This window comes from Amblyomma mixtum, chromosome 2 (assembly GCF_055824585.1).
Source record: "Amblyomma mixtum isolate Tamu chromosome 2, ASM5582458v1, whole genome shotgun sequence".
Taxonomy (NCBI): Eukaryota; Metazoa; Arthropoda; class Arachnida; order Ixodida; family Ixodidae; genus Amblyomma; species Amblyomma mixtum.
In genome coordinates, this window is record NC_143013.1 from 202,360,395 (window position 1) to 202,374,917 (window position 14,523).

At 51.6% G+C, this 14,523-nt stretch overlaps 1 protein-coding gene across 1 annotated transcript; it reads left to right on the forward strand.

Annotated features, from left to right (window-relative positions):
• The first annotated feature begins 1,601 nt into the window (after positions 1–1,601).
• On the forward strand, positions 1,602–11,192 carry LOC149362250 (uncharacterized). Its single transcript, XM_089569674.1, has 2 exons — positions 1,602–2,036; positions 11,025–11,192. The coding sequence occupies exons 1-2, from the start codon at positions 1,602–1,604 to the stop codon at positions 11,190–11,192; spliced, it is 603 nt and encodes a 200-aa protein (XP_089425800.1).
• The last annotated feature ends 3,331 nt before the right edge of the window (positions 11,193–14,523 follow it).

A 14,523-nucleotide genomic window follows, 5' to 3' on the forward strand; every position in this document is an offset into this window, starting at 1 on the left:
GTGAGCCATCAAACGCTAGCGCAATAAAGGGTGCGCTTCTACTCAAATTAAGCCATCGAACAGAAAACTCTGCCCGACAGTTCTTTGAGAATAGATAAGCAAATGGTCTTAAATGTTGGGGGTATCAGCCGCTCAACTCATAGGCTGCTGTCATGGAAGCATATCCATAGATACGAACGTCTTGGTGACATGAAGGACAGTAAAGAACTGCCGAAAGAAGAAGGCCATTTATCGAATGTGTTTCATCCGTGTTCATCTGCTCGATGCAGTACAGTTGCGAAGAAAATATTATCTTTTGTACAAACCCAATTGTCTGCATAAATGTGAATTATGTAACTTTCGGTAAATTGTCCCCCGTGCAACCGAGATGGTGGTGGTGATCTCTTTTATTATGCCCAAAAAGAGGGGACCAGTCCAAGGACCAGTTGCGCTGGTTTAGAGGAGGTCGGCGGGGATCCCTTGGGATGTCGCGGCCTCCACGACGCGCTGGATAAGCCGGCGTTGGTCTGCTGGCTCGGAAGTACGCAGGAGAGACTCCCACGTCTCTGGGGTGTCTGAGTTGTGTGTGTTGTAATGTGTACAAGTCCACACCATGTGTATGAGAGTGGCCGGGGTTGAGCAGTGTTTACAGATGGGGTAAATCTGCTGCGGAAAGATCCTGCTGTATAAGAGGGGGTTTGGAAAATTGCCAGTTTGTAGTTTGCGCCATTGGACGGCCTCGCGTCTTGTTAGATCACGACGTGCGGAAGGATAGAAACATCTTTCGAGTTGGGAGTGCTGGAGTATGTCCGTGTAGGTGGTGAGTAGAGAAGCACGTCAGATATTAGTGTCAGAGGAAGCAGCGAGGCTGATCATACACTCGGCTCGGCAGCTGAAATCTCGGGCGAGAGTGCGCGCCTGGGCATTTCCGCTGAGCGACTCATGGGCTGGAGCCCAAAGAAGTAAGCGAGAGGTGGAAGAGGTTACAGTAGAAAGTAGAATGTGTAATGCCTGGCAAGAGATACAGCCAGCATCGTAGTTGCGGATATCCTGTTCACAATCACTGATGACAATTTTGGTATTAGGGTCGTCTAGCGCTAGCGCAATGGCAACCTCCTCTGCTGCGGTGACTGTTTCTGCATTGCGAATGCGGCAGGCTGTGTACCAGCTGCGGTGAGGGGCGAGAGCTACCGCCACCGTCGCTGGCTTCTAGGGATGGTAAGAGGCGTCCGCATACGTGACGTCCGGACGCTGAAGCGTTTCTCGAATCGACGTGGACGGTCGGCCCGTCTCTCGGCATGGTGCTCCCGGTGCATGCGTTTGGGAATTGGAGGGATGCGGAGATTTAGGCGAGAAATCCATGCAGCACTGAGAATGCAACAATTTGTTTGCACACACTTTCCTGAGGCTGCTACAGAAACTAGAGGCTTTTAGCTGGCTAAGTATTCTGAAAAGAACAGAGTAACATCGTTCAAGTAATACAGGCGCCAAGATGAAGCAGTGGTGTTGGCAAGCGTCTGGCGCGGACGTTACATACATTTTACTGCGCCGCCTGTGCCAGTGATTTTCTTTACGTGCCTGCAACACTGATACACCCTTTAGAAGAAGAAGCTGAAGGCACCATGACGCTTGGCCGCGACAGCAGGCCTCCTCCTTCACAGGGCCTCTTTCGGGGACAGAGAGCACCTCTGCGAAAGCGGGTCTTCAGCGTCTTCAAGCGGAAGAGGGCTTCGGTGCAAGAAGGGAAGCCGAAAGATGCTGCGGCATTGGCCGCTGCCGAGCAGCTGTCCGACCTCTTCTTGGGTGTGGTGCCCATGGCGGCGCTCGATACGAACTCTCGTGAAGGCGCTTCGGAAGCCCCCGGCTTGTGGCCGAAGCTACGTGTCTACATTGTCTTCGTCATGGTGGTTCTGCTGATCTTGGTGGTTGCCGCGTTCATAATCGGCCTTGCCCACAGCCACTCCACGCATATGAGCAAGACCCGAGGCCTCAAGCCGAACTGGGTGCCAGTGCAACCTCGAACGTCGACCAACGACCTGCCGGCAGGAGAGGAAGTCGTGAGTGCCTTTCCATGCCGGGTGCTCATACATTGCAAATCAACTTGAGAACTCTTGGCTGGTTTGGTATGGGTGATGGTTGCTTCAGAATGTGATGAAAACCTTTGGGCGGGCCATATAACGCAAAACAATGCTAACGCTCTGCCGAGTGTACCCGTTCCGGTGGTGGTGGTGGTGAAAACATTTATTACGAATGAGCAGGAGGTATGTTTGGATCAGCCCGTAAGGGACCGATCCTTACAAACACTAGGTGGAGGTCCCTATTATGGGACCGCAGTGGCGGTTGCCGCCGCCCAGGCGTGCCCGACTAAGGCTTGTTGGGCCTGTAAGTCGTGGCAGCCGAGCAGGGTCGCCTCCCAGTCCTCGCGGGTTGGGTTGGGGATGGGGGGAATAGCGGGGTTGGAGGGGCAGGCCCACACCATGTGATAAGTGTCAGAAGACACTGCCCTACAGTGTGGGCAGCTGCCGCTAAAGGAGGGGTCAAAATGTTTTAGCGCTGCCGGGGACAGCAATGTATTGGTGAGAAGGCGGAGAAGGAGCCGCTCATCCGCCTTCTTCAGGCCTTTACATGGGCTAGGGTAAAGGCGATGACAATTTTGATAATATGTTGTAATATCTTTGAATGTATAGACCGGATTAAAATCGGGTTCCTGATCGGATGGGGAGGAGAAAACAGCCCGGTGAGAGAGCGCGCGGGCGGCTGCGTCTGCTGCCTCGTTTCCTGCCAACCCCTGATGCGCAGGGGCCCATATGAGGTAACGGTGTGCGGGGTCCGTATCCCGTATGCAATTTTGGTATATTCGATAGGCTAGGAAGGGAGTGCAGCCTTGTTCGACGTTCCGACAGGCCCCTCGCGAGTCGGTGATTATGTATTTTGAATTGGAATGTGAGGCCGCGAGAGCAATCGCGACCTCTTCTGCTTGTGTTTCACTGCGGGCTCTGAAAATTAGGCCGTTAACCGTGTTGCTGTTGTGAACTACCGCGGCCGTGTACCATCCCCCGTGGTGAGGGCCGGAGGCGTCCACGTAGTATACACCTGTTTTGTTGCCATAATATCGGGCTAGCGCTTCCGCTCGTGCCAGCCGCCGACCATTATGGTCTTCATGTGACATGTTTGCTGGAAGAGGCCGCACGTGGAGGGCACGTCTCCACAGTTCCGGGATGCAAAACCTGTCTTCCATTGGAGGGGTGTGTTGGATATGGAGTCGAGCAAGAAGGCGGCGATCCGACTCCGTTAGCGACAAGTGCGTGTACTGGTTTGTAAGGTGCGCCTCCCGGAGCTCCCGGAAAGTATTCACCACCCCAAGAGCCATAAGCCGGCTGTTTGAAGTAGTGATGGGGAGGTCAAGGGCACGTTTAACAATTTTGCGAAGGATGACCTCAAGGGCGTCCTCCTCTTGTTTCCGTAGGTGGAGATAAGGAGTCGAATAGAGAATTCGACTAGTTACGAAGGCGTTTGCCAGCCGCAAGGCATTCTTACTTCGTAACCCTCCGCGTTTGTTGGAAACCCGGCGGACCATGCGGCCCACCTGGTCCCCCACCTTACGGAGTTTGGCCAATGTAGTGTCTGGCCGCCTGTGTTTGTGGATGTAGAGTGCGAGTACCCGTATCTCATCACTTTCGCGTATGGGACCACTCTCAAGAGAGAGAGATATATTTTAGTTGTGCACTTCTGTGAGGGGCGGAGGTGCACAAATTCCGATTTTTGAGGGGAACATTGAAGACCGCAGCGGCAGGCGTAGCGGTCTACTATCGTCGCCGCTGTTTGCAGGCTGGTTTCAATGTCTCCTGTGCTGCCCTGCGTGGCCCAGAGTGATGTCATCGGCGTACAGGGCGTGCTGCACGCCGGCGACAGCACTCAGCTGGGCCGGCAGGTGCATCATGGCCAGATTGAAGAGCAGCGGGGAAAGTACCGCGCCTTGAGGGGTTCCCCGCGTGCCGAGTAGGTAAGGACCATGGTCTCTATCTTGAATTCGAATGTAGGATTGACGATCCATTAAAAATTGGCTTATGTATTGGAATGTGTTGAGGCCACAGTCGGTGTGACTTAGGTTAGTGTGTATGATCTCATGTGTTACATTGTCAAATGGCCCTTTAAGATCCAAGGCGAGTACCACCCGGTCATTATGGGGGCATACGAGGGGGTCAAGGACTTCCCGATTGAGTTGCAGGAGGACATCCTGTGCGGATCTGTGTGGGCGGAATCCGAACATGGTGCTCACAAAGACTTGTTTGTTTTCAAGATATGTAGATAACCGATCCCGCACCATCGTCTCCATTAGTTTGCCCACACATGAGGTGAGAGAGATGGGGTGGAGGTTATCTGTGTCAATTGGTTTGCCAGCTTTAGGAATAAAAGTGACCAAAGCCGTTTTCCATTCGATTGGCAGGGTGGTGTCCCCGCGCCAAATCGCATTGACGTATTCCAGGAGAGACTGGTATGCCAAGTCGGGCAGGTTCGTCAAAAGCTTGACGGTGTCCTTATCCCGTCCTGGCGCAGTGCCCCGTTTCATTTTGGCGAGAGCCGCCCGCAGATGATGGAGCTGGAAAGGTTGATCCAGCTCCGTGTTTTCTCTGCCTGCATAAGAGTACGCAGATCCACGGGGGTCTTGGGCTGCACACAGATACTGGTCCCGAAGTTTCTGTGCCAGCTGAGTCGTGTTGCCAGGAAAAGCGTGCAGGGCTCGGTGCAAATATTTTTGTGTTTCTGTTCGTGTTTGTGTTGGGTCGATTAGGGCTCGAAAGAGACGCCACGTGTTTCGGCTGGACATTTGTCGCGCGGCCGTGTTGCATCTATCTACCCAGTTGGAGTCGGCGAGTTGGGCCGCGTACTCTGCCGCTTTCTGGGTAAGCTCAGCAATTCGAGCTTTAAGCTTTCTATTGTGTTTCTGGCGTCGCCAACGGCGGACGAGGCTGCGACGTGCTTCCCAGAGGTGTAGAAGGTGGTTATCCACGTCCGTGACCGCCTCTGAGAGCTGGATGTGTGTTTCATGCGTGGAAAGGTGTGCCAGCAGCTGTTGGGACCATGCTGTGTAGCCTTGCCCGGAAATGGGTGTATTATCAAGTGAGTTAAAATTTTGCCTGAATTTCGTCCAATCTGGGATATGGGCTTGTGTTCTGGGACGCTTGAGGGGGCGTGTGCGTAGTGTAGTGTTAATGATGCAGTGGTCGCTACCGAGGGTCTCCTCAGTGTTGAGCCAGTCTGCGTGCCGTATGTTGCGAGTGAAGGTTAAGTCCGGACACGTATCCCGTGTCACGGAATTTCCTAGCCGGGTTGGGTGGACAGGGTCCGTGTGGAGGGTGAGGCCCAGCGTGGACGCAAGCCGCCAGCTTACGCCCACGCGACTCCTCCTTGCGATACCCCCACTGCTGACTGGGAGCGTTAAAGTCGCCCACAATCCGCAGGGGATCGCGGCCCGCTACTCTTAGCGCGCGGCTAAAGAGGTCCGCAAAAGTCACTCGCTTTAGTTTGGGAGAGCAGTACACGTTGAGTATATGCAACGGTGGGTCCCTGCGGCGGACAGGTAGGAGGGTCACCATTACATAAGAGTACTCTAGTTGGAGGTCGAGATCCACTAGGTTGGCTGTGTAGTCTTTGTGAACGAGAAGACAAGACGCGGGATCCTGTTGGAACGTCGTGTAATTTGAAATTGTGGCGCCCAGGTCTGGCTCTTGGAGGGCAACCACGGCTGGTAAGGACTCGAAAGTTTCAAGGTAGAGGCGGAAATTGGCCCGCTTAGTGCGGTCCTTAAAGCCTCTACAGTTCCACTGTGTTATTGAAGTTGACATGGCCGAATTGGAGATGGCGGAACTCCTTTGATTAAGGTGTCTCGCCATGATTTAAAATTCTTGGGGGGGGGGGAGGAGGAAGGATTGGCTGCCTCAGAGCCAGCTACTTGCGCCATCAAGGGGGTGATGACGGAAGGAGCGGGGCAGCTGTCCTCATTGTCCGAATCAATAATCAGACGGTTGAATGTTGAAGGGCGGCATACGTCCCTAATGGGTCCCGTCCGATGGAGGAGGCGGGGGTTGTCCGAGATGTGTTTTGAGACCACCGCGGGGACGGCAGATTTGACCTTCGTCAAGATCTGGTCCATGGCGGTCTCGATCATATATCGCAATTTAGAGGTTAAGCGCTCCTCAATCGCAGAGATGGCTGTCACGAGGGCAGGCGAGATCTCCGCGTCGCTCTCCATTGCGTCCGAGTTCTGCGGGCTCGGTGCGGCGGACGCCAATTTTGACTCTAAATTTTGAATTTTGTTGAGCAAAAGCTCATTCTGTGCCCGGAGCACGTCTATCTGTTTTTTTATTCCGCGTCGAGTGCGGAGTACGGTTACGGGGGAGGGTGAGGGATGGGAGGAAGAGGAGGCGATCTCAGCCCAGCTGCTCACCTGTTTGTCGTGTTGAGGCGCTGATGCCCGGGCGTCGGCAGCGCCAATTCTCTTGAGGGCCGGGAAGTGACCAGTGTCTCTGCCGCTGGGCGGTGGAGGCGCCGTATTCTTCCCGGGCGCTGGATTCACCGACGGTGAAGAAGGTGACGATGTCTTGTGGTCGGTGCCGTGAGAACCACGCGGCGTTCCGCCACCGGCACCTGGTTTTGAATGACTTGGCTGCTTGCCAGGTCGCTGGTTTTTTGGCACCTCTGGGCGTTTGGCCTTGGAGCCATACACCTTGAGCTGCCGGAATTTTCCCGTGCAGTCGCGGGAGTTGGAAGCGTGGGCTTGACCACAGACTGCACAGGACAGAGTACATTCATGCGGCGCCTTGATTCCGTCGACGGTCGGCGCCGTTTGGCCACACAGGCCGCACTCTTCATCCGGGCAGGGGCAGGTGTCTGCTCGGTGGCCCACAGTGCCGCACCGCACGCAGGCCGGAATGGTTCTCTTGTACGCACGCACGAGGGTCACCTCAGAGTTATAATGCACATATCGCGGCACCACTTTTCCCACGAAAGTGAGCGACGCGACGTCGGATTTGCCAAGCTTGCGGATATCGGCAAGCTCTCCAGCACGCCACTGGATCTTGTTTTGGAGGGACTCACTGGTCTCGCGCTTGGCCGCGGTGATGACGCCGCGGCACACGTCTCCAGTGAGTTTCAACTGGCCGTACATGGAGAGCTGGCCCTTCGGTGATGTTAGTTGAAAATCCCGCAGAAGCTTGTCCGCGACGTGCGGCTCTCTGGTGCCTGCGACGATCAGGCTTTGCTCCCATGTGGGGAGCAGGCTGAGGGATGCTGCGGCCTTGGCGCCCAGGTAGGCCGCGAACGCTGCTCCCAGCTCGCCATGTTGGTAGGCATTCCTCAGAGCGACGGTCACCCGGGGCTTCAGGATGATGACGATGTCTTCTGGATGAAGACGCGGCAGTGGCTTTGGTTTCCAAGAGGGTCCCGTCTTAGACTGGGCCCCTCCGTGAAGCGCTGCAGCGCGCGCAGCAGCGTTGTCCCGTGTTGAGCGGCCTGCCGACGTGGCGTCCGCTTTCTTGGAGGCGGCGTCCCGCTTGCGGGAGCGGCGTTCCACTAGTTTGAAGAGCCTCGGGTTCTCGATGGGCGCAGAATCCGGACTCTCAGGCATTGGAGCTGTAGGAACCTCGGACCAGGCCATGGCGTCCGGGTCGTAGCCGCGTTGTACTTTTTGGGCAGCCATCTTGACACGGGTGGGCGACTCACTCACGGCCGAGCGTCGGCGTAGGCGTTAGGCCTAGCGCCGTCGCCACGAAACGCAAGCTTCGGTGCGCAAGGCAACTTACAGGTCATGGCATGTGCGGCCTGGAAACCGCAGCTGTCCCGTTCGACGGCGTAGCGCATCGCGGGGTCTTAACTCACAGGAGTGGCGGTGTGTTTTCTTCGTCAATACTTCGCTTTCATTGCAGTCTCCCATGTTGTGGTCGCCTTACGCTGTAGTCGCCATGCATTGAAGTCCTACCCAAACCAATCGCTTTTTTCGTGTAGTCGTGAGGAACTGTTGAAGTGTTTCTCACAGTGTGACAATCTCTTATCTCTCGTTGTTTATTTCATTCCGTCCTTTCTTCTAAGTTGAAGAAAAAAAGTGCCACTGACAACGAAGCCACAGATGGCGCACGCAAATCATAGGCATAAAAGTTAAATCTAATCAGAGGTGACGTACTTGCAGCGATGCTTACAATAATCGCGTTAGGCAAGCGTTCAATAACGGACGTCTTAGCGCATCACAAGCCACTCTGGCCTGCCATCCCGCCCCTGGTTTAAATCCGACAGCTGCTGCTGTAGAATACCGCCTGAAACTACAGCAGTGGTGTGTATATGAGCTCCTTTGGACGCCTGTGACTCGTTCCCTTTTAATTTCCATTGTTAGCTACACATTACCTATTAGTAGGCTCATCGCGGTTTAAGTTCCTCTGATCACTGTGTCTTATATTATCTTGCCGCTGTGCTTGAAGCGGTATTAGAGAGGTTAATTTATTTCTTGATTTACGGGTCATGATTATTAGCCTTATGTAAACCGCTAGCCACATATCTGTTAAAGAGGAGGATCGCAGCCGAACATTCCGCGTGTTGAAGTGTCAGTCACTCCAGCTTTCTCGAGCTTCAGCATGCGCCCTCTAGTTTCCCTCCAGTCACTCGTGGCGTGGGGTCGAGACGATTTGGTGGAGTTTGATGAAGGGTGTAGTGCCCATGAGTCGGGTTGTGAGCGCGGGAACTGGGTTTCGCAGGAAGTTTCGACAAGCATGTTGTGAGTCTGTGATGATTCACAACGCTTCGGCACAACACAACACAACACAAAACGCTTCGGCGTTTGGATGCGTAATGCCTAATGACAATGGCCAGGACGATGGTCTTAGTAGCGGCTGGGGTTTCAGCTGTTACAAGGGCAGTGGGTGAAGAGAGTGAAGCGGCGGTCCACTGCCGCAACCACGTACTTATCCTGGTCCAGGTATACAGCGGCGTCCACATAAATTGGCTGCGCGACAACGTAGGTAGGATACACATGCTCGCCGTTTGCTTGTGCGAACGTATTTAAGCATATGTTTCTGTATCGAAGCCACGCTGATAATAATATTGCTACTGTACGGCAAACCGATGAAGACAGGACTATATGACCGATGGTGATGATATGATTTAATGGCTGCGGGCCTAGCGAGAGCGCTCCTGCACGTGCCACTGCCCGCTTCATCATCTTCTAGCCCGTCACAATATTCCTGTGTTGTTATTTCTGGGGAGGACTGAGCATCCAGTGCGTGGTTGTCTGCCACTGTGCATAGCTTGGCTGGTCTGAATTCTAAGCGTTTGAGACGCACAGATGACTTGTGTGAGTTCCGTAAAGGTGCCCAAGATTCCTGGAGCTGTCAGACGCTCTGTCGACGTGCTTTTAGGAAGGTTCAAGGCCGTCTCGCATGCCCCCCTTATGATACCGTCAGCTTGCTGGTCTTATTCCTTCGTTACTGTGTGAAATATAGTGTATGTGATTCGACTATGTACCAGCGCTTTCACCAGTCGAAGAGTGCCTTCTGCAGGCATTCCTTGACGGTGCTTGGTAGTGCAGTTGATCATGCGAGCTATCTGCTTTATAGTGGTTTTGAGGGTCTGGTTGGTGTGGATGACATGGAGGTTTCTTTGAATCCAAATACCAAGAATGCGGGCCAGGCTTAACCGCTAATGGCTTAACGCTCGATGGTGACGTGGATGGAATCTGAAGAGACATATAACGGATCATGTACTCGTATGAACTGTGATTTCTCCGGGGCGCAGTGGCGTCATCAACCTTTCTGGGCCACGCAATGCGCCCACTTTTACCGCCCTATCTCCCCGTATAATGAACGTCTGGAGTTTCAGCGTCTTCACCGCAGACCCTTCCCCCCACCTTATAGTGGATTAGACACCCCAGACGCCATCACTTGGCGGCATATACATACGGCCACATTTCAAGACCTCTATAGACTATATACCTCATGCACCCAACAATACATGCCGACACATATCCCAGCTACCAGGCTCACCCTACACTCTTACCCATTTAATGGTCATGTCAGGCGAAACCAGACAATCTACAGGAGCAAAATAGCGGTGGGAGGCGTTGCTGACCAGCGATAACCTGGACGACCAACGGGCCCTCATACAACAGGTTCGCAGCACAGCTCAATCCAGTAGAGTTTTGGAATAAGGACCCCATCCATAAGCTCTAAAAGCTCCTTTTTGTTTATTAGCGTTTTACACCTCCCCTCACACTGTTCTTTGAATGTCTTCGTCTTCCCCAACTTCCTTGAGTACGCAAATAATTCCACAACGAAGAGCATGCGTGCATCAAAATTAGCAAGCCGAAATGTAAGCGCGTCGCCGCTTTGTACGGTAAAATAACGAAGGGGAATTGAAGGCGCGGCAGCCCCCGCGTCACGTGGGAGCTGCTGTTGGTTGAGTATGGATGTGCGTCCAAGAGCTAAAGGCCCAAGAGCTTGTAATGAATTCAGAACACACTACTATTGCATTGCACTCTTAAGGCGGTTTAAGCGTCTTCTTTTTGCACCTTCATTAGTTGCGCCTGTCATAACCACGCAGCGACCGCAAATTCCGCCATCGGCGCGCAATCAGCCCGAATGACATTTATACTCTACCTCAGGAACAGTGCGACTGAGAGATTCATTGCCCGTGTTGTACTATTTTTATAGCAAGCAAAAAACATTTTGTGGCGAATGATTTAGCAGTTCTTTTCTCGAACCCGCAAATAAGCATTTCGAACCTCTTTTACACAAAATAACCTTTTCTGGCCACTTTTTTTTATGAAACCAAAAATTAACGGCACGAAAAGTATGCATTATCTTTCCTTGACGTGGATTGCCTTTTAGGCTAGGTACTGAGATGCTTCTTAACAATGGATGGTGTTAAAAAAGAAACTGTCTGACGACCCTGAAGCCTGGACTGGTAGCTGTAGTGCTGTAGCCTGGAGAGAACAGGATTTCGCGTTGCTGTACAGAAACAGACAGATGATAATAGCAAATTTTTGGTGCGTTTGAGCGCAGGTTCCGAATGGAAGGCACGGAGAGCGCGAAGTGAACAGCATTGGAGGGGAAGAAGACGACGGTGAAGCGCTAACGCAGAACACGGAATCGCCGTCGCACGACAACGCTGCAAATTCGTCCAGGTTCATTATGAGGCCGGACACTGAAAGCCCGGCGACTTCTCCGTGACCGTCTGGCCTCTTTGACCAGGCAACGATGCTTAATCACGGGTTGAAGATGCGAAGTTGGGAACCCATCAAGCGAATCGAGCGTGGAAATGCGATTAATTGCTTTCTTTAAATATCCCTAAAAAGTACAACTCAGTAGCGGAAAAATTATGTAATTAAAAGGGAAAAATAAATGGAGGTTATTAATTTTGTCTTTCGATGTCTCAGTGCACTAACTTTAGGGTTATTTAAGTTGATGTAGAAATGCAATGCCAAGTTTTATTTATGCTGAAATGAAAAATTTTTCTTCCCTTGCATGCCTGGGGGCACCCTTGTCAAAATTACGTGCAGTCGGGGACAAAAGTCTCCGGACCACGTGTTCCTCTAACGAATCCGATAGCTCTGTTATTATTCGGCGGCTGGAGACCACACTTGTGGAGGTAAAAGTTAAATTTTTGTTCTTCCATCTCCAGAAGTGCGGTCTTCAGCCGCTGCCTGATAGTAGAGCTATAAGCTTCGTTTGAGGAACACGTGGTCCAGAGACTTTTGTCTCCGACTGTACACACATAGACCTGCTACTATACGCGGAGGACAGGTAACGATTTTCTAGATGTTTACTGTGACCTGTTTAAACGTGAAGAGTGAAGTGTCTGACGAGCCGGAAGGCTAGACAGGTAGCTGAAGTGCTGTATTTCAGCCAATAAGCTTCTACATTTCATTTTTGAAAACATTGAGCTGGCTTAAAGAATTAGCTTTGGTTTTAGAACAGTTCTTTAAACCACTCGTTTCAAACATTCAGAAAACGTGACAAAGTGGATACGGGCATGCTGTTAGAAACTCCAAGATATTGCACATCTTACAAATTAGTATAGGTGCTCCAGGCGGTAGGCCTTGTGCGGTCTAGGTTGCTCTTTCTGAGAGAGCAATCATTAATTTAACTGTTACGTGCCTTAATTTAATTTATTTAACTGTTAATTTATCTAACTGTTACTATCCGATGAACAGGTTGTGTTAACACAGTTAACAGGGTGAACTTTCTTAAAAGAAAACTGGCCCGGTGGTGATCGCTTATCACCAAAACGTTGCATATAACCTCAAGTATGTGGGCGTAAAGTACAAAGTTCCTGTGGTTTTTTTCCGCCCCTGGAAAAGTTGCATAACTGCTCCGCACGATTGAATCTGCTTATAGAACGAAAATGGAATGTCAAACAAAACACGTAAACCCATTTGTGAAGTGTGCCGTGGTGGTTGCTTGAAGAATTCCACTGTAATGTGACAACGTGCACAGCGGCCAAACGGGGCGGTGTAGCAATGACCGCCTACAAGAGCATAAACTATCGTTAAAAAATGCTACAGATCCACATTTTTCGCATCGCTGAAAGGACTGCAGAAATGAAAAACAGAAAACGCATTAAGCAAGGTTTCAGGATGCTTGTATTTTCTGCAGAGGTAAAGACACGACTGCTCGTGAACTGATGGGATTGCACCTGATACGAAAAAATGGGAGCCCCTGAATTAGCACCCAATCACTGATTATTTCTACAAATAACTCAGTTATTCAATATGTTCTAAGAAATTGTTGACTGATTGTGTACGTTCCTTTGCACTACGCATGGTCTCGCACGTGCTCATATATTTGTTTTGCCTCCTTTCCATCCTTTCACCCTTACCTCACTTTTACATAATTAGCTGCTTCAGGAACCAATTAAATGTATTTGCAGGTAGCGCATGTCACATCATTTCTTCTATGTGCTGATGTTTATGCATTTCGTGTCCTCACTCTATGTATCAACTTGCCAGTTGAGGTTTTTACTGCAAATCGATATTTAACTTTGAAAGTTTGTTGCCTGTATAGTTTGTTGCCTGTATGCAACATATCTGAATAAATAATTGGGACTTAATTAAGCCTAACGAATGAGGAATTCGTTACATCTATGTCGCCTTTGTAGTCACAGAACGTTACGTTGGCAGATGACTCCAGCTTCGCGGTAATTTTGCTCTGCTCCACTCTGCGCAGGAAGCATCATTTTTATGCAATGCGTTTGAGGACCGTACTGGTTGCTGCCCCACTCCTTCACTGTGCGAAGCAGCTTGCGGTTTTGATTCACAATGTTTTCTTGAATCTATAAGGCACATTTAATTTCCCTATGCTTCTTCTTTTCAAACCCCTGGCTGGTTATGTAGAACAATTACGACAAGTAAACTTTCAGTTTTAACACTAAGGCGTTTTATGGCAGATATTTAGGATTGTAAAGGAAGTGGGCTCATTTGCGAGAACTTAATTTCATGAACTGCTAGGTTCAGGCTCTGCTGCGTTGTTTGAGGCTGCTATGCTCTGTCCTTTGCTATTTTTTTCGATCTGTGCTTAAACCTTGTCTTAAACAAAAATAAAATCTTACCCTACAACCATCTCCGTAATTTTCTTTTGTCTTCAGGAATGAGGATTCTTACCATGAATACAGTACTGATATGTTTGTCGATGCTAGAAGCGTGTCCCACCAGGCATCAGGTCCAGGATCACCGCCGCATTGCCGAAGGAGGAAGGAAACGTGGGCCGGAGACGGGGAGTAGGGGAAGTGAAGGAAAAACTGTATTTACATTATTTACATAGAGCGGGACTGAGAAAGGCTCTCAGTAGAAGGGGAACGTCTTCGTCAACCGTAGTCGACTGGAGCTAGCAGGCTTCTCGGCCACACTCACGGCCGAGTTAAATATCGTCCGGTTTCCCCAGATCCCTGGCTGGGGAATAATGGTCGACGAGCACTGTCCAATCCGATGGACCGAAGGGGACGTTCTTGTCACCACCCACGGCTGGGCAGGTGCGAGCTTTTCCACTCTCCCACAGCTGGGCCGATGAGAGGGGGAGAATGCTGACTCATCCAGCACTGCGGGAAAGGAATCTCCCGAAGTCCTCCAGCAGGGGAATGAACTTGCCTCCCCGCCGATTGCCCAGAACGCGAGTCGGGGACACAGAATTCTTCAATTATCCGCCAGCGTGACCGGCGCCGCCAGGTCGCCTCCGCATTCACGGTGGTTGCTCGGACAATAGCTCCTGGGCCTCGCCTGCCTTCGTCGCCGCTGCACTCTGCTCAAGGAATTTCGCTGGGATTACTGCTGACAATGGCCCCTGGCGCTCTTGCTACACTAATCCGCTGAGGCTCGGAGGGGCATTCCAAGCATCCCACTTCCCACCGCCGTCGCGGGGTTGTCGGCCTCGATGAATGTTCACGGTAGCTGCATGATCGGGCCCACGTGGTCCGAGTGGACACAGGTGTGACGGGAACACACAAAGAGAGTTAAGGGGGGGGGGGGGGGGGTAGAAACACAACAGCACGTCCGCCGCCCGAAGAGGT

Coding starts and splice junctions, on each gene's coding strand:
- LOC149362250 (XM_089569674.1), top strand. CDS start 1,602: ATGACGCTTGGCCGCGACAGCAGGCCTCCTCCTTCACAGGGCCTCTTT. Junction 2,037..11,024: donor TGCCGGCAGGAGAGGAAGTC/GTGAGTGCCTTT, acceptor GTTTGAGCGCAG/GTTCCGAATGGAAGGCACGG.